This window comes from Microtus pennsylvanicus, chromosome 5, assembly GCF_037038515.1.
Source record: "Microtus pennsylvanicus isolate mMicPen1 chromosome 5, mMicPen1.hap1, whole genome shotgun sequence".
NCBI classification, from domain to species: Eukaryota; Metazoa; Chordata; class Mammalia; order Rodentia; family Cricetidae; genus Microtus; species Microtus pennsylvanicus.
Window position 1 is genome coordinate 124,898,646 of NC_134583.1, and position 18,505 is coordinate 124,917,150.

General features: G+C 51.7%; 2 protein-coding genes across 5 annotated transcripts; one reads left to right on the plus strand and one right to left on the minus strand.

Annotated features, from left to right (window-relative positions):
- Positions 1–662: 662 nt before the first annotated feature.
- Positions 663–2,644, plus strand: Fbxl15 (F-box and leucine rich repeat protein 15). The gene is made up of 4 exons (XM_075974273.1): positions 663–849; positions 1,014–1,167; positions 1,340–1,845; positions 2,300–2,644. Exons 1-4 carry the CDS (start codon positions 797–799, stop codon positions 2,487–2,489), a joined length of 903 nt encoding a protein of 300 aa, XP_075830388.1. The 5' UTR covers positions 663–796; the 3' UTR covers positions 2,490–2,644.
- A 99-nt stretch (positions 2,645–2,743) lies between these two features.
- Positions 2,744–10,780, minus strand: Cuedc2 (CUE domain containing 2). 4 transcript variants are annotated; one of them, XM_075974277.1, is made up of 9 exons: positions 10,660–10,780; positions 4,941–5,024; positions 4,049–4,192; positions 3,902–3,963; positions 3,691–3,764; positions 3,421–3,603; positions 3,258–3,319; positions 3,115–3,175; positions 2,744–3,042 (listed from the first exon to the last, which is right to left on the minus strand). In XM_075974277.1, exons 2-9 carry the CDS (start codon positions 5,012–5,014, stop codon positions 2,896–2,898), a joined length of 807 nt encoding a protein of 268 aa, XP_075830392.1. In that variant the 5' UTR covers positions 5,015–5,024; positions 10,660–10,780; the 3' UTR covers positions 2,744–2,895. The 4 variants fall into 4 exon arrangements, with proteins under 4 accessions (XP_075830392.1, XP_075830389.1, XP_075830391.1 ...); XM_075974274.1 differs by having other exon boundaries at positions 3,691–3,818; XM_075974276.1 differs by having other exon boundaries at positions 3,691–3,818; positions 4,941–5,021; positions 10,660–10,710.
- Between the last annotated feature and the right edge of the window lie 7,725 nt (positions 10,781–18,505).

Consider the following 18,505-nt stretch of genomic DNA (forward strand, 5'->3'; position numbering starts at 1 on the left):
ACTTGAGATTAGTATATGGGGCACAGTGAAAGGAAAGCCTATGACTGAGCTGCGAGCTTTGGGGCGTCACTCTTCCTACAATTGACCCAGACCAGTCAAGAAGCAGCAAGGCTAGTAGCTTGCGCTGAGCACGCATTCCTCCCGGACTCTGGACCGCGGGAGAGGAGTTGCTGCTGCTCCCAGGCAGTCCTTTTCCCTTAGGCAAAAAGCCGGCCTACGCTGTTCTGAACTGGAAAGGGATAGCTGCATTGAGTGTGCACTTCACAATTCACAAGGAATGGCAGGTTTGAACAAATCTGCTTGATAAGAAAGGCCTTAGCGTCGCCCATTTAATTCATTCTATGGGCAATGACTTATTGAGCACCTACTGCATACCAGTTAGTTAGAACCTGGGCAGTCTCTCCCCCCCCCCCTTTTCTTTTCTCAAAGTCGCTTAAAACGCGACCAGAGGACAGAGGGAGGCACTCGGTAACCTAGGAGTCCTGGCTCCGCCCCTTCCGCCTTTGGCCTTGTCTGCTCCTCCCATCACCACTCAGAGGAGGCTACTGGCCCGCAACGGAGACTGAAAGCACAGTCTCGGGCTTCAAGCCCTGTAGCTGCGAAGACATCTGATGGTACGTCGCTGGTTCGTCCTGCCTCAGTTTTGGGGGCCATCCGGAAAGCTTTCCGAAAGGATTCTCAGTGAGGCCGCACTCGATTAAATCGGTCTGTCTCTCCAGACCAAGGAGGCGGGCTCGCCGCAGCCGCTTCAAGGCCAAAGCTAGAAGAGCTTACTGCGCACGCGCAGTAGCCTACGATGGAGCCACCAATGGAGCAGTCCGGAGGGGAGCAAGAACCGGGAGCTGTCAGGTACCGAACACTGAAGGGGCCGAGGGAGGGAAAGGAGACCCGCGGGAGGGCAGCGGAGTCCTGGCCGGACCTGGACTCGCTCTTGCCAGCCGGGACTCTGGGGTACTACAGACTGACTCGCACGTCACAGCGGCCCGGAGACGTCAACGCCTCTTTCCTCGCAGGCTCCTGGATCTGCCCTGGGAAGACGTGCTGCTTCCGCACGTCCTGACCTGGGTCCCGCTACGCCAGCTGCTCCGGCTGCAGCGCGTCAGCCGCGCCTTCCGAGCGCTCGTGCAGCTGCACCTGGCGGGGCTGCGCCGCTTCGACGCCGCTCAGGTGAGCCGGGGACCGCAGCCCCGCCCCCGCGTGGCCCCGCCCCGCCTCCAGCCCGGCCCCTCCAGCGTGAGCTCTCTCCTGGGAGGGCAGGTGACAGGTCCCCAAGGTAGGCGGATGCCAGGCAGCGTCCCGCCCCAGGGACAGACTGAGTCTCGGTGCCTCCCGCCCGCAGGTGGGGCCCCAGATTCCTCGGGCCGCGTTAGCCCGGCTACTGCGGGATGCGGAGGGGCTGCAGGAGCTGGCGCTGGCTCCGTGTCACGAATGGCTGTCGGACGAGGACCTGGTGCCAGTACTGGCACGGAATCCGCAGCTCCGGAGCGTGGCCCTGGCCGGCTGCGGCCAGCTGAGCCGCCGAACGCTGGGGGCGCTGGCTGAGGGCTGCCCTCGTCTGCAGCGCCTTTCGCTCGCTCACTGTGACTGGGTGGACGGTCTGGCACTACGTGGCCTCGCCGACCGCTGCCCGGCTCTGGAGGAGCTAGACCTCACCGCCTGTCGCCAGCTCAAGGACGAGGCCATCGTGTATCTGGCGCAGAGACGTGGCGCTAGCCTCCGCAGCCTCTCGTTGGCTGTCAACGCCAATGTGGGGGACACCGCGGTCCAAGAGTTGGCCCGAAACTGCCCGCAACTCGAGCACCTCGACCTCACAGGCTGCCTTCGCGTCGGAAGCAACGGTGTCAGGTGCCTGGGCATGGGGCTAGTGGGTGGGAGATGGGCAGTCACTCTAGGGGTAGGCGGAAGGGTTGTACTTGTCAAAAACCTCTGGGATATTTTTTTTTTAGGCTAGAAAGCCTATAATTAAAAAAAAAAGGACTTCTGAACCAATATTGACACACTGAGAGATGTGACATAAAGTTGATTTCTGGCATTTCTGCAACCAGGGAGGGTAATCTTGAAACGCGGTACAGAACCAAGGATTGGTACTCTCTGAGAGCCAGAAGCCCCCAGTGAGCGGGGGTGGGGGGGTGGAGTCTGTAATTCCATTCCGGCCTTCTCCCTAGGGTACTGTAGAGAAGAGTGGACCCTGAGCTGGAGGGAAACCTAGAATTTGCAGGAGCCAGCTGCAGGTTTAGTGGGCACCCCCCTCCAAGCGAGAGGGCCCCCTGCACCTAGCATCACCCTGCTTCTCACTCAGGACCCTGGCCGAGTACTGCCCGGCGCTGCGCTCTCTGAGGGTGCGGCACTGCCACCACGTGGCCGAGCCCAGCCTGAGCCGCTTGTGGAATCGTGGTGTGGACATCGACGTGGAACCCCCGCTGCACCAGGCCCTGGTGCTACTCCAGGACATGGCAGGATTCGCACCCTTTGTCAACCTGCAGGTCTAACGGACTTTCCTTGGGGTGGGAGCACAGCTGGACTGTGTAGCCGGGGCCTGACACTGAGCTGTAGGGAAACTGAACTGTGGGGGCCTGGGGTTGAGAGGCCTGTGACAAACCCTGCCCCACCCTGGAATTTCAAATAAAGAGCTTTTTACCCCTTCTGGTCTGGTGCACAGGGCACAGCAGCTAGGACCAGAAGGTCAGACACACGTGTAACTAACTCTTTCTGCCCCGGTGGCAGGAATGACTGGAAAGAAGTAACACCTTCCTTGGACCACCTTTACTGTGCTCATGAAGGCAGCTCCAAGAATAGATTAACACTAGAGCAAGGAAATAGAGAAGGGGCAGTGGGGTGGACAGGAGGCTGCATCCCTCTGGGATCCGGAAGGCTCGGCAGAGTCCTGACAGGGCCTCAGTGGAAGCGGTACTTTCTGGCTGGCTTGAGGTTGATGTATGTGGCCTTCATCTCCTCAGCCTCGGGGTTCTGCGTGGTTTTGAACCGTTCCCCTTTGGTGCTCACTACTTGGTTGTCAATATATCGGATCAGCTTTTTGGGGGCCTGTCAGGGAACAGGCAGTGAGTGACTGAAATCACGGGTCAGTACCCCTCATCCCACACCCCCAACTCTTACCTCCTTGGGAGCCATGGGTCGGTGAATCTTCTGGTCCTCTGCACTGTCCACCATCATGTACCTGCCAAACACTGGCTACGTGAAGCTCCCGCCACCTGGGAAGACCCTAGGGCCCAGCCCAGCCCAGCCCAGCCCAGACTCACTTCTGAAGGATGAAGGACTTCAGTTCATCCTTCTGGGGGCCTCGGAGGCGCCTGGGCAAGTCCTGCAGATATGGGAGACCTATTCTAGGTGCAGTGGCAACAACAGGGGACACAGATGAGGATAGGGACACAGTAGAGCTGAGGTGGGACTGAGAGAGGGTACCTGACTTGGGCCGTCCCAGCCGGGAGGCCCCTCTTCCTTGCCCTCTGTCAGCATCTGCACTGCTTCTTCCAAGTCCCCCCGAGCTTTGGCCAACACCCACTGGGCCTGCTCCACAGAACAGGTAGGGAATACCTCCAAGAGGACATCTACTCCCGGAAGAAGTTCTTCCTCAGAACCAGCTGCCTGTGGGCACAGATGGTAACTGTAGGCCATACTCCTTCCTTTCCTACCTCCACGGTCCTTCATGGGTACCCCCTCTTCTTCTAGTACCTCATGTTGGGTGTCCCCAGTAGCAGCAGGAGATCTGGTCTCTTCTCTGAGCTTTTCAGGTTGCCTCAGGGTCTCTGGAAAAATGGGCACCTGACCTTGGACACAGGAGCTCTGTGGGTGCAGGTTCTCTTCAAGAGGCAGAGAGGGTATCGGATTTGCCAGGGCTTGGGGTGGGGGTGGAGTCCTCCAAATGCCAGAGCCCCACACTCACCTTTGTTCCTAGCATCACTCAGCTGCGATGACAACTGTTGCATCATGTCCCCTATCATGCCCCTAAAAGGCAAAGGAGGTGGTATGGGGATCGCTCTATCCCAACCCCAGCCAGCCGCCACCTCTTTCTCGCCCCGCCAGGCCCTACCTGGGGATGTGGGCGAAGCCAGGCACATAAGCCTCCATCATCTCTGTGAAGGCATCCATATCAAAGTTCTCCTCTGAGGGGCCTGAGGGGCCCAGGTCCTCCAGGACCCCCAGCACATAGGAGAAGATGACCTCATCCAAGCCACTGTGGGAAAGAACAAGTTCACTGTCTAGGAACCTGGATATTTTCAGCATCCCCACCTAGTCTGAGTTCGTCCTCAGTTCCATGGGTGCCCATGAGTCAGCTCGGCCCTTGGAGCCAGAGTATCTCCTCCCAATCCTTCAGCTTTGGTTTCCAACCAGTCCAGATGATAGACAGTGAGAGAGAGACCATGTAAACAAATAAAAATCAGCTCTTCCCAGGCAGGAGAAATGGCTCAGCAGTTAAGAGCACCTGCTGCTCTTGAGAGGACCCAGGTTCAGTTCACCCAAGCCACATGAATTAGCTCACAGCTGCCTATCCTTCCAGCTCCCTGGTATCTGACACCCAGTTCTGGCCTCGTGGCACCTGCACACACACACAGAGACATAAATAATCTTGAAAACAAACGGGGGGTTGGAGACATGGCTACGTGGTTAAGAATTCCTCTATTTTTTTCTTTAGTTTTTCAGGACACGATTTCCTCTGTGTAGCCCTGGCTGTCCTGGAACTCACTATGTAGCCCAGGCTGGTCTTGAACTCACAGAGATCTGCCTGCCTTTGCCTCCCCAGGGCAGGATTAGGTTTATGCCACTACTGCTCAGAGAGTGTTCGCTATCCTTGCAGAAGACCTGGGTCAGTTCCACCTCAGATTGGGCTGAATACTTTGTAAGCATCTTTTCACTGGCCAGTGTAGAGTATTGTCTGCAACCCCCCTCTGAACTTGGCCTGCTCCTTCAGGAGCAGCCCTTACCTGACGTCGGCCTCCGAGAGGTGTGTCTGCACAAAGGCAAGGAGGGCGGAACTGACGATGCTCTCCAACTCCATGCTGTCTCTTCTAAAGAACACAAGACAGAATTGCCAGGTCTCTGGGCTGCTTCCACCCACTGGGCGGGGGGCAGCAATCCCTCCTCTGCCTTCTGAGGCTGAACCAGCTGCTGGCGCTGCCCCCAGCTGCTGCAAGCAGAGTCAGTCAGTCCCTGAGCCGCCCACTTCTACCTCCTCCAGCCCCAGACAGGGTACAACACTGTCTCTAAAGGCTTCCAAAGGGAGTTGGGCCCCTCCCCCACCTCCTGTGGCAAGAAGGGTCACATGCTTCTTGGCTAAGGAATCTCTTCACTGAGGGGGCTATTTGGCCTCCAATTCCAATCACAAGGCCCCATTGTCCAGCCCCCAAAGTAAGGAGGTCTCAGGACCAAGCACAGCCCTTCCCCTATCCATGACCAGCCACCCACCCTTTGTACAAAGGGACTTTTTTTTCTGGTTCAGGAGCCCATATGGAGGGGAAGTCCTACATTGATTCTCTCCTCTTGCCCAACCCCTGCCTTTCCAGCAGCCTGAACCATAAGACCTTTGTCATCCCCCAGCCTGTGGAATACCGCACAGTCCAGCCCTTGCCCACTTCTAAGTCACCACTCCTCCTCTCCCCCCTTTCCTCCCCGCCCCACTGCCCTTGCTATTTCTCCAACCTGCTGGCTCCCTTATTCTTTGGCAGTTCCGGTTCCTAGTGTCTAGGAAAATGTCTGTATTCAGCAAGTGCTAGGTATATATTTTCTGGCTTAATTCATCTACAAGCTTTTAAAAAGAATTATTATTTTCTCTGCATGCGTGTTTGCATGCATTTATGTAAGGACACAAAAGTACATGCCTGGTACTCAGGGAGGGTGTCAGAAGAGGGCGCCAGATCTACTAGAACTGGAGTTCAAAAGATTATAAGCCACCATGTGGGTGCTGGGAACTGAACCTGTTGTCCATTCCCAAAGCAACAGTGCTCTTAACTCCAAGACAGATCTCCAGCCCCCATCTCCATACTTTTGACCCCCAAGCTCTATTTGGGAGTCAGGAATGCACAGATGGTAAGAATGGCTCAAGACTCAGAGAACCATATGTTAGCCAACCCTCTCATTTGGAAGGCTCTAGAGGAATCTCAGAATCCAACCTCCCATACTCATACCCTCCTCACACCCCCTGCACATACGCACCCCTCACTCACACCCATGCCCTCCTCACACCCCCTGCACATACGCACCCCTCACTCACACCCATGCCCTCCTCACACCCCTGCACATACGCACCCCTCACTCAGCTACTACATCTGAAGCATGGGACTACTCTTGATTTTGCCTTCTCTCACCCTTCCCTGGACCCAAGCAATCATACCAACTCCTACTGAATATACCATATTTTCCCTAATTTCTCGTGCTAAGGTTACCAGTTCCTTTTTAGGTTTTGGTCTACGAGGCTGAACCACGTAACTCCCGAGTTTGGTCTTGAGCACTGTATGTATAGTTTCGGTTACTATCTGCACCACCACCCACAATCCTGAGCTCACAGCCTCTGGCGTCCTCCCCCTCAGGTACTTCTTTCCTGACCCCTGCCTCTGTGCCCCATCTGTGGCCCTCTGGCCCTGCTGCCTTCTCTCTGCAGGGTCTCACCTGGGCCCATCCTTACCAACTGTATGTCACCAGCTCTCAGATGCTCAGTCCTCTAGGTCAGCCCGAGCTGCCAACTGACACCACCACATGGAAGCTTCCAGGTGCCTCACACTTTGCATTCCCTAAGTGATACCCTCTCAAGTACACTTATCCTCTGGGAGTATCCTCCCTAAATGAATATCCAGACACAGCTCTTCAGCTAACAGTCTAGGAATTCACCATGACAGCCCTCTATCCCTTGCTTTTCATCAGCCAATTAGTTACCAAACATCTGCTGTGCGTGTGGTGTGGGTGCATGGGTGGTCTTGCCACTGCAGTGGAGCCAGAGGCTGACATCAGGCTGTCTGCTTCCAACACTTCTCTCCCCTTTTTGTTTGTTTAAAATAGTGTCTCTAGGGGCTGGAGAGATGGCTCAGAGGTTCAGAGCACTGACTTCTCTTCCAAAGGTCCTGAGTTCAAGTCCCAGCAACCACATGGTGGCTCACAACCATCTGTAATGAGATCTGGTGCCCTCTTCTGGTCTGCAGGGATATATGCAGGACGAGCAGGAAGAACACTGTATCCATAATTAATAAATAAATTTTAAAAATAAATAGACAGATAAATAGATAAATAAATAAGTGTCTCTATAGTCCTGGCTGTCCTAGAACTCTCTATGCAGACCACAATGGTCTTGAACTCAGAGGGATGAACCTGGAGTATTCTATTTTGGCTTTTCCGGCTGGCCACGGCACTCCTGTCTTGAGCCCCAGTGCTGGAGTTACAGCTGTGCACCTCCATACCTGTTGTGACTGTCTGTTTGTCTTTAAGACAGGGTTTCTCTATTTAGTCCTGGCTGTCCGGGAATCTACTATGTATACCAATATGGCCTTGAACTCACAGTGATCCTCCTGCCTCTGTTTGGCATTTAAGGCAGGTACTATTGTGCCTGGCTATACCTGCTTTTATGTTTTGTTTGTTTGCTTTTTGTTTTTAATGTGGGTGCTAGGGATCCGAACTCAGGCCTTCAGGCTCACACAGTACACACTTTCCCTACTGAAGCATCTCCCTAGGCCCACACCTTTCTTATCCCCTTGGCTGCCACTTGGCACTATTTCTTGCCTGTAGGTGCTTCCTGACACCTCTCTCCTCCTGCTACCATCTCCCCCAGCAACCCCTTCTTCCCATCACAGCTGTATGAACTACTTAAGATGCAATTGTGGGGGCTGGAGAGATGGCTCAGTGGTTAAGTGCATACACGCTGTTCTTCCAGAGATCCTGAGTTCAATTCCCAGCACCCACATGCTGGCTCACAACCATCTGTAATGAGACCTGGCGCCCTCTTCTGGCCTGCAGGTGTACATGCGGGCAGAATAGTGTATATATAATAAATAAATAAATAAATAAATCTTTTTAAAAAATGCAATCGTGGGGGCTGAAGAGATGATTCATTGGTTCAAAGTACTCTCTGCTTTATCAGAGTACCAGCGTTTGTCAGCATCCATACTTGGAGGCACCCAATAGGACTGGACATCCTTTCGGTACCTCACACACACACCACACACAAATAAGTCTTTAAAAATGCTGATGTGGTGGCGCACACCTTTAATCCCAGCACTCAGCAAGCAGAGGCAGGAGGATCTCTGTGACTGAGAGCAGCCTAGTTCACATAGTGAGTCCCAGGCTAGCCAGTGCTATATAGTGAGACCCTGTTTCAAAAACAAACAAACAAACATCAAATTTAATAGTTACTTCCTATTACCTTCCCAGAAAGTCCAGCACTTGATTGTGTGGGACCCTCACCTGGGTCCTTAGCAATACTACAGTGTTAATTTAGGGGTTACTCTGGGGATGAGGGATATCAAGACTTCCTCATGGGTTGGACCAGTGACCTGGTCCTTTCAGTGCTAAATCAGAGTGACTGTGAGTGCACAAAAAGGAACTTTAAAAGGAGGACTGAGTAGCTGCTGTCTCTCAAGGGAGATGAACACCTTCTGCCCTTAGCCCCAGGCCCCGGTGCAGGACTGAACACCTTAGCCCAGGCATTCTAGCTCCCATCATGCAACTGTCCTATAAAGGTAGCCCCCTCCAGAGACCTACCCCATCCTCACACCCTGACTGTTGATAGTGGCCTGGAAACCTCTGGGGGGAGGGGTGAAGACACTTGCTGCTGTATGAAAGCCCCATTTCTAAGGAAGCTTTGTGGGGGATGAATGTGAGGTTTCTAACCAAGGTGTTAGAAACCTGCAAAGTTGTTACTGGGAAATCCTTCACTGTCTTCAAAGGAAAAGCCTTCCTCCTCTAAGGTTCTGGGGCTGGCTCTTCTGCTAAGAGACCATCCTATCTCCTCCAGTTTTTGGACTGACCAAACATGGTTCAGATTTCAAAGCCTGTCACGTCTCTCTTCCCACCCTTTCCTCTCCTCCCAGCTTTCCCTGACATGTCCTTCCTGTTTGAGAACACCTCCTAATATTTTCTCCCCATAGTTCCGGAGCTGGGGGAGATGTGAACAGCTAAATTGGCTTCCTAAGTCAACCTGAGCAGCACCCCAGGATTTCCGTAAGATTTTTGAAGTTCCAGATAGAGCCCGCAGAACCTAGTACTTTCTGATCAGAGCTCACTAGTTAGTGGTTCCTATGAAATGTGACAATCATTGTCCGTGAGTCCTGCTACAACTCATCTGATGGGGGCTGGAGAGACCGAGCAACAGTCAGAGCACTGGGTGTGCCTGCAGAAGACCTAAGTTTGATTCCTAGCACACACATAGCTCACAACTGTTCACAACTCCAGTCCCTCTCTTTTGACTGTCAAGGGTACCGGGTGTGCATGTGGTACATGGACATACATGCAAGCAAAATGGTGATATATGTGAAATGAAATAAATCGAAAAACATTAAACAAAAACACTTGCACTGATCGTTAGAAAGTGTCTACTGGCTGCGTATAGAGCAGTGCATTAACTTCCTTAATCCCAGTAACAGCCTTGAAATGTGGATACTATTATGCCCAGTACCTGGGAGGAAATGAAGACACCAAAAATGTGAGAAACTTTCCCAAGGTCATGGGATAGGTTAATGACAGTTTCACACACAGGCAGCCTGGCTTCCGCAGCCTCGCTATTACACTAGCTCTCGTGAGGCCAATGGTGTGGCCCGGACCTGTACTCTGAGCCTCTCTTGCCTGGCCAGCAGTCTCACCCACAACAGAATCTTTGCTCACTCCCTTCTCCCTGAGCCTCTACAAACACCGCTCTGCTGGACTCACTTTCTCCGCACAGGCAAATAACTCAGCTGCCCATCCTCCTTGCCCTGGGATAGCCTGAGTCTCCCAAAGGACCAGATATAGGTCTGCATCTGTTAGACACTCTATTAGAGGGTGCAGGGCTAGAGAGATCCTCTGGGCAACTTAGCTTAGGATAAGCAGTGTCCACTACTCCCCTGGAGTGGACAGGAACTAAATGGGGGTTGAGAGCAGGCCATGTGAACGCAGAATTCCTGGGAAGCAACGTGGGAAGGAGTCCTGGAGGTTTAAGGGAGCAGTAAGGGGTCTAGCCCAAAAGTCTTCACTATTTCTCCCTGCCCTATTATAAAGTCATAATGCAGCCCAACGAAAGCCCCAGCAAAAACTATTTCACCCTGATCCCCACGCCAGGTCTTAGAGGTACCAAGGACATTGTGGGGAGCAAAGGATCCCGCCATCTAACGTCAGGCAGGTGCACAAACCCTGGGACGTGAACACAGGAAGTGGGATCTCATTGATGGCCGACCCTTGAAGCAAGAGCTTTTTATAACCGTTAGCAGGGCACTCAGAAGTGTCCAGAACAGGGGGCCTGAGAACCCAGGGATGCAATAGCCGCCTTGGGAGGGGTGAGTCACATGACGAGATAGGCCTGAACAAGCTAGATGGTCCTCCATACAGGCCACGGGAGACAATTAGAGAAAGGGGTCCGGCCGACCCCCCCTCCCAGGGGGTACCATAGGGAACGCGAGGAGGGGTACCCTGTGTCAATGCTCTCCGCGACTCTCCTAGCCCTAGGCCCGGGGCTGGAGGGGAAATCACCTGCTCCGTCAGGCGCCGCCGGCGACTAGTCCCGCGCGGTGCAGTTCTTATCCCCTAGTCCCACCAACGAGATCAAAGGCGGGGCCCAGAGACGCCGTGGTGGCCATTTTGGAGGAGGGCGATTTGCCCATACCGGGGCAGGGCTTCTTTCCCCATTCTCCAATGTCTTAGCGTTTCGGACCGGTTCACCGGCGGCCATGTTTGTTTTGGGAAGAGAGGCATCACTGTGTTGTTCTCTTTTGTCCGCTAGAGGTCCCGAACCTTTCAGCCTTTATTCCTGAAGGAACCCAGGATTTTCCTGCCCGCCTAATTTCCTCGCCCCTAGGATCCTCACCTGGAAAGCCTATAGATTTTCCTTTCCTCTTCCTTGTCTCTCTTGCCCTTCTTCAATCTCCACAGCTTCCCGACTGGATGTGGTGTCTCCTATTGCAAAATCTAATGATCTCCCCCAAATTCCAGCACCTCCCCCTTCGTGTTCAGCCTGGCTTCAAGTCCTGTCACTCAGTCAGCTCTTAGGACCTGAATTCCAGGACCTCATGTATCCCTCCCCTTTGTCCCTTTATGTCTTCCCAAGAGGTGGCTTCCAGGGTCTTAACGTAATGAACATTAAATGCTGGAATGGGGATAGACCTGAGCCTAGATCCATGATGGCTGGCAGACCTCCTCCACACCCTGTGCCCTCTTGCCTACACTGGCAGGGCTAATAACCTAGAAGAGACAGGACAGCTACACACCAGGACCTAGTAAGTAAGGCCTCAGCTTCCGCTTTTTGTTCTGCTGCCTCAGCTTCCCTAATGCTTTGTGAGGAAGCCCACAAGCATGCCTTCTTTTGAACTCAAAAATGGGTGCCTAGAATCCCTTTCGATTGTTGAAGGGCCCATCCCAATCAGCAAGGGGGAGCCTTGGTTCAGTGCCAGTAGGGTGCCAGGGTCCCAGGAACTGCTAGCCTCTAGAAACTCGGTCCCAGAGAGAAAGTGCTGACCCATTCCCTAGAGACTGAAGTAGAGCCAAGATCTGGAGAAAAGAGATTTCTGCCTGCCTTCCTTCCCCTGCGTCCCTCACCATGGCTCCCTCCTCCCTGGCGGGGTGGGTGGCTGCTGAGAAGGGGAAGGAAAGAGGAGATGGAGAACAGGCTTGGCTTCTCCGCCGCCAGCCTGGCTCTGCCAGGGTTAATAAGAGGTGGGGTGACAGCCACTTTATGGTCTCCCTCTTTAGCCCCAGGCCCCTGCCAGCCCTCCCTTTTGGGTACCCTTTCCTCCTCCCCTTTGCCCATTGCACAATACTGATGACTGTTCATGCCTTACCAGCCTCATTCTCGGAATTTACAGGTTTCCTCAGCAGGGCTGCCTGCTGAGTTCTGACCCAAGACCCTTGCGGCAGCCACGCCGAGGTTGGGTCTTCCTCCTCCGCAACTCCCCGATTCTTGCCTGACTGGCTCTTAGATGTAGCTAGATATCAGAAAGATCATCCTGGATTCTCAGGGAAGAACGATGCCAAAAGTTGCTAGGGGGAGCCTCTCTATTCCTAACTCTGATTCTGGGGAGACTTAACTCTGTGCAGACCAGGTCAGGTTCTGGGGCCCCAGGAAAGAAGGTTGGGCAGAGGGAGGGGATTACCACAGGCAAAATGTCAAGTGGCATTTCCATGAATCTCTAGAGCAGCGGTTCTCAACCTTCCTAATGCTGCGACCCTTTAATACAGTTCCTCATATTGTGGTGACCCCCAACCATAACGTTATTTTCATTGCTACTTCATAACTGTAATTTTGCTACTGTTATGAATTGTAATTTAATATCTGTGTTTCCCGATGGTTTTGTGACTCCCATGGAAAGGGGTCATTCTACCCACAAAAGGGTCGAGACCCTCAGGTTAAGGACATCTGCTAGAGATGCCACAGCTAACCCGACCTTGCCCATAGTTCCTGGTTCTATGTCCCCTAAGTTCTTCCTTTTCCCTTCCCCAAAATGGGAGCCAACTCCCCTGAGTGCTGCTTAAACCCCTGGCACAGGGGTGGGGAGGCCAAGTGCCTCCTCTCTGCTATTCCCTTAGGTAATATACGTAGGCTGCAGGGTCTCCTCGATTGACAGAAAAGACCAGGAGCCTATGTTATATGCAATGCTTGTAATTCCCCAGCCCCCTGCCTCAAAACCAGGAATCAGGTTTGAGTTCATCATCAGGGTAAGAGGTTCCTGGCATCCAGAACAGCAAAAGAACCAGAGGACTGGTCTCCGGGCATAGGAGGAGCACCCAGGCACTGAAAATAGGGAAGGGGACACTGAGAAGAATGGGTTGGGGCGCATTGTCCCTGCCTCTGGCTTGAGGTCAGAAAGGACTCTCTGGGCAGCAGACAGCGTGCCTGGCCCTCCCACACCTTCCTCCTTTCTCAGAAGAGCCTGCAAGGGTGGGTGGGGCTCTGGGGCAGGGGGAGGGCCTATTTAAGGAGCTCCACACAGTTGGTTTTAGCAGATCCAGCCCCTGGGATGCCAGAGAAGAGGATCTGTGGGTAAGTGCTGCTCCTTTCCCAGGATTCAGCAGGGCTGTGGGGAGGGTGACTCCCGTGTCTGCTGGTTTGGCTTTCCCTCTCCAGGGACCTGTGAGGAGAGCACCCAGCTGTCATTTACAGCTCCAGAAACTGGAAGTGCATTCCAGGGAAGACTTCCTCCTCCCCTCAGCTATCCCAAACACTCAAGACGTCATTCAAGGGGGTCATTTTCTGGAGCTAACATTCCTGAGCCGCTGTCTTGGCAGTCCCCCTTAGCTGAGGAAGCTCCTCCAACTACAAATAGTCAGGTGCAAGTTTTGGCTCCCCCCCCCCCCCGCTACCGACTTTCACCCCTCTTGCCCCTATACTGGCAGGCGATAAAAGGATTCAGCAATGTCCAGTCCCTGGCATACCCTGAGCCCCTCCCCTCATGCTTGGCTCCAGCTCTTGTCCATTTCTCTACTGTGGGATCCCATTTCTAGCTCCAAGCTCAGCACCCCACAACTGAGTGGGTAGGAAGTGTTCTGAGATCCCAGGCTACACCCCGAATCTCAATTTGTCCATGTTGGGATTGGGGAACATTTACAGAAGGGGACCAATGAGATGGCTCAAGGTACCACAATATCTGGTACCCCTGAAACTCACAGGGTGGAACAGAAAATCCATCTGACCTCACATGCCCTGTGTGTAGACACACACACACACACACAACACACGCACACACACACACTAAATAAATGTAAAAATAATTCACAGAAGAGCGCTCTGGAGGGCAGCGTCCAGACTGAGAGAACACCAGCCACCTGGCTCTGAGAACTGAATTCCATAGGCTGTGAGCTCTAGCAAATGCCCTAGGGACTCAGTTCTGGTGCCCGGCTGTGCTATCCCGTCAATGCCAGAGTTACAGGAAACCGGATGGTTCTCATCCACAGCTGCCCAGCAGGTGCTCCTGAAGGCTCCTTGGCCAAACCCTTTATAACATCAACTTGGAGTATTCTTCTGCTCAAAGGCTTCATGACTTCCTAACAGTCTACCCCACCTCCCTCCCCCCTCTGAGACAAGGCCTTCTATAGCCCAGGATACCTCTCTAGCCAAGGATCACCTTGAACTACGACTCTTGCGGCCTCCACCTCCCAAGTGTTTACAGACATGCTCCTCTATCCGGCCTGTGTCTGTTCGCTGTCAGTCCTCCAGAATGGTTTCCACGTAGCTTCCAGGGCTGATCTTCCACTGCTGTCTCCATGATGGCCTGCTGCTTCCTCCTGCGGCTGCCAAGCTTGCTCTTGCTGTCTCCTGCTAGGCTCTTCTTGGCTGCCTCTTCCCCATCACTCTCTAGCGGAGTTCTATTTGTCTTTTGAAGCCTCTTCCAACTTCCCAACAGTACAGGTTCCTCACGTTCCTATTCAGTGGGTAGATCCACAAGCCCCTTGCCCTGGTATCATCTAACCCAGGGTTCTGCACGTGACAGTTCCCTCAAGAAACATTCCTTGCATTTTGTGTATGTGTCTTGTGTATGACGAGGAAGTTTGACCTAGAGATTAAAGTCAGTAAGATCACATTCTCATTTTATAACCGATATAGGACTGTGTCAGGCTGCTTCCTCGTGTGTAAATGGAAATAATAATTATATCCACATCGAAGTTTTGTGAGCATCAACTTTAGTGAATTGATAAACGCCTGCACGGGGCTTTAGCATAGCACCTGGCAGAGAGCAAGCCCTCAGAAGTGTGGAAGACCATGGTTCTTATTCTAGTCCTTTAAAAGATACTTTATTATTTATCTGTTGTGTGTGTGTATATGTGTGTGGAGTATGCATGGTACAGCATGCATGTGGAGGTCAGAAGACAGGGGCGTTGGTTCTCTTCTACCATGTGAGTCTCAGGTACTGAAATCAGTAGTTAAGCTAGGCCTCAATACCTGTACGGGCTGAACTGTCTTGCTAGTGCCTTGTTCATTAGGTTTTTCTAAGTAGAATGGGAATTATTCAGTGGGAAGGGCAGTTGTCAAATGGTGTGGGACTTGAAATTTATCCGTCAGGCCTTGCTGTGTGATGGGCTCCACACCGATCCTTGGGCTAAGCGGTGTTAGGGCCAGGAGAGAGCAGCTGTGAGGATCAGGGCTTGGGTGCTCAGGTCCTCCTGGGAGCTGCGAATTCTGTATTTCCACCTACTATGTGACCTTTGATGAGCACCCTCTTGTAATTCTGGAGTCCTGACAGGATGAACATTGAGGCAGGGAGTCTTGAAGAGCAAATGAACTGTAAGATCTCAGGCAGTCTGGGTTTTATGAGTCCTGCGCTTTGCTTTAAAAGTTAAGTTCAAAAAGGAGCTCAAATAAGGAAGTGTTCTGCTCCCTGCAGGGCTGGGAGTGGAGTGTGCTGCTGTGAGCTCTGTGAGAAGCAATGTCCTTCTCTGAAACCTGCAGTAGGGGTCTTCCCCCTTCAGTATGTGAAGCCCGGAGCAATGCAGGGAAACCACAGGGCACCATGTTTACAGGGCAGAGCATCAGCGACTGGTGGGGCGGGTGAAAGACCCAAGAAGAGAGAAAAGGAGCAGACAGAATGCAGAGAACATGTTATGTTGGTGTGGGGCTCACCATTTATTTGAAAACTTCATTTGTTTCAAAGTGTGGTTTGAACTTGGCTATGGAGACACATGCCTTTAATCCCAGTACTCGGAAGCTAGAACTCTCTCTGAGTTCTAGACCAGATGAGTCCTACATAGGAATTCTAGGCCAGTCAGGGATACACAGTAAGATGCTGTCCTTTTAAAAAAGTGGGGGAAAGAGCACCCAGGGGACCCAATGCCCTCTTCTGGTATTGGAGGGCACTAGACATACATAAGGTATACAACACACACATAAAATAAAATAAAAGTAGATAAAATCAGAGGCTGGGGATACAGTTTATCAGGTAGGATTGTTTGCTATCAGAGTTTCTAGCTCTAGAATCTACATGGTGGAAGGAGAGAACTGCTTACCAAAAATTGTTCTGACTTCCGTAAGTGTGTATGCCATGTGAGTATATGAATGTAAAAGTAAAAAATGTTCTATTGTGGAATATTTGTTTAACAAGGCAAAGATGTGTTATATTAGTTTAACTATGTAAAGATGGGTTGCTGTTTTACCTTGCCTGCCTAAGGTACCTGATTGGTCCAGTAAAAAGCTGACCGGCCAGTAGTGGGTAGTGGAGGGATAAGTGGGGCTGGCAGGCAGAAAGAATAAGTAGGAGGAGGACTCTGGGCTCCAGAGAGGAGAGAGAGAGAACAAGGGAGAAAGAGAGAGAAACACCCAGGGCTGTCAGTCACCAGCCAGCCAGGAAGGAAGTGGTGAAAGTAGACATACAGTATGAAAGGTAACAAGCTCCGAGGCAAAACATAAGATGAAAAACGCTAAATTCAGTTATAAGAGCTAGCGGGAGAAGCATAAGATAAGGCCGAGCATTCATAATTAATATTAAGTCTCCGTGTCATGATTTGGGAGCTGGTTGATGGCCCAAAAGAAAGCCTGCTACAATATCCAGACATGATAAAAAAATAACTTAGTGCCTGAGAGGCAGAAGCAGGCAGATCTCTTGTGGATTCAAGGCCATTTTGGTCTATAAAGCAAATTCTAGGTCAGCTAGGCTATACAATAAGACGCTGTCTCAAAAATAAATAAAAAATATGAAAAAATCAGTGACAGTTATATAGAATTTATTTTTGAAACCTCTTTTAACATTATAGTAATATAGCAGGCAGTGGTGTTGCACACCTTTAATCCCAGCACTCTGGGGGCAGAGTCAGTTTATTCATTGTGTGTGTGTGTGTACCAACAGGGCCTGAGTTACAACTTCAACACCCACGTAAAAAGCCAGGCATACTGGTCATGCCTATCCCCCCAGCACTGGGGTGTGGAAAGAGGAAGATGGTTGGCTCCTACTAGTTCTAGCATGGTGGTAAGCCCCAGGTTCCAGTGAGAAACCCTGTTTCAAAAAACAAGGGGGGTGGGGACCCACCTGGCAGCCAACAACTGTTTAACTCCAAGATCTGACAGCCTCACACAGACATATATGCAGGCAAAACACCATTGCACATAAATCAAAATAAGTTAATTAAAAAAAAAAGTGGGCTGCCGGGCAATGGTGGCGCACGCCTTTAATTCCAGCACTCGGGAGGCAGAAGCAGGCGGATGTCTGTAAGTCCGAGACCAGCCTGGTCTACAGAGTTAGTTCCAGGACAGGCTCCAAAGCCACAGAGAACCCTGTCTCAAAAAAACAAAACAAAACAAAACAAAGTGGGCTGAGGAGTGGGGCCTCCTCGGACACCTACAACCTACACTGATATGCATACACAATCCACAAACACACAGACAGACACACACCTGATAAGGTTTTGCAGTCTTACTGTGTAGCCCTGGCTCTAGTTTGGAATTTACAGAGATCAAGATCTGTAAACCTCTGCTTCTGAGTGCCAGGATTAAAGGTTTCTCCATTCAAGCCCATCAACACCACTACTAAAATACTGCATTAAAAGCATGCGCCGCCGCCACCCAGCCCCCAGCTCCATTTCTGAGGGAAAAAAACTAGTAAAGTGTGGTCCCATTATATATGGGGACCCCCAAGTAGGCTGAGGCATGAAAACTGCTGCCAGTTTGAGGTCAGCCAGGGTTAAATAATAGCAAGACCTTCTTTATTACGAAACTAAAGAATGTTAACAAGAATTGGGATAAACCCAGCATGGTGATACAAGCCTTTAATCCCAGCATTTGGAGGCAGAGGCAGGCGGATCTCTGTGAGTTCGAGGCCAGCCTGGTCTACAAAGCAAGTTCCAGGACATCTGAAGGCGGTTATACGAAGAAACCCTATCTCAAAAATAAAATAAAATCAAAACAATAAATAATAAAAAGGGTAAAAGAATGAATGAGATTCCTCTGAACATCTAGGTAAGCTAATTTTATATGTTTTACAGATGTGATAGTTGAGGGGCTCAGAGAGGACACATGGCTAGGAAAACGTCAGAACCAGCTCTAAACCTAGCTCACAAGTTACATTTCCCAGTTACTCCCACACTTCAAAATCACCCTAGGTCTGGAGAGTGAGTCCAGACAGATGAGTCTAGAAGATCATTGAGTGTGCACTGCGGAGATGCTGCTGAAGCCCCGGACACGCGGAGAGGCTGGCAAAATGCCAACTTCTGAACAGTTAAAAGGAGTCGGACTGTGAGGCAGACGGATGTCTGTGAGTTCGAGGCCAGCCTGGTCTACAGAGCGAGTTCCAGGGCAGCCAAGACTACACTTGAAACCCTGTCTTGAAAAACAAACCAACAAAAACTACCTCGCAGTGAACACTAGACTTCTACCACTTATTTACTTCCCTTCCCAAGCTGG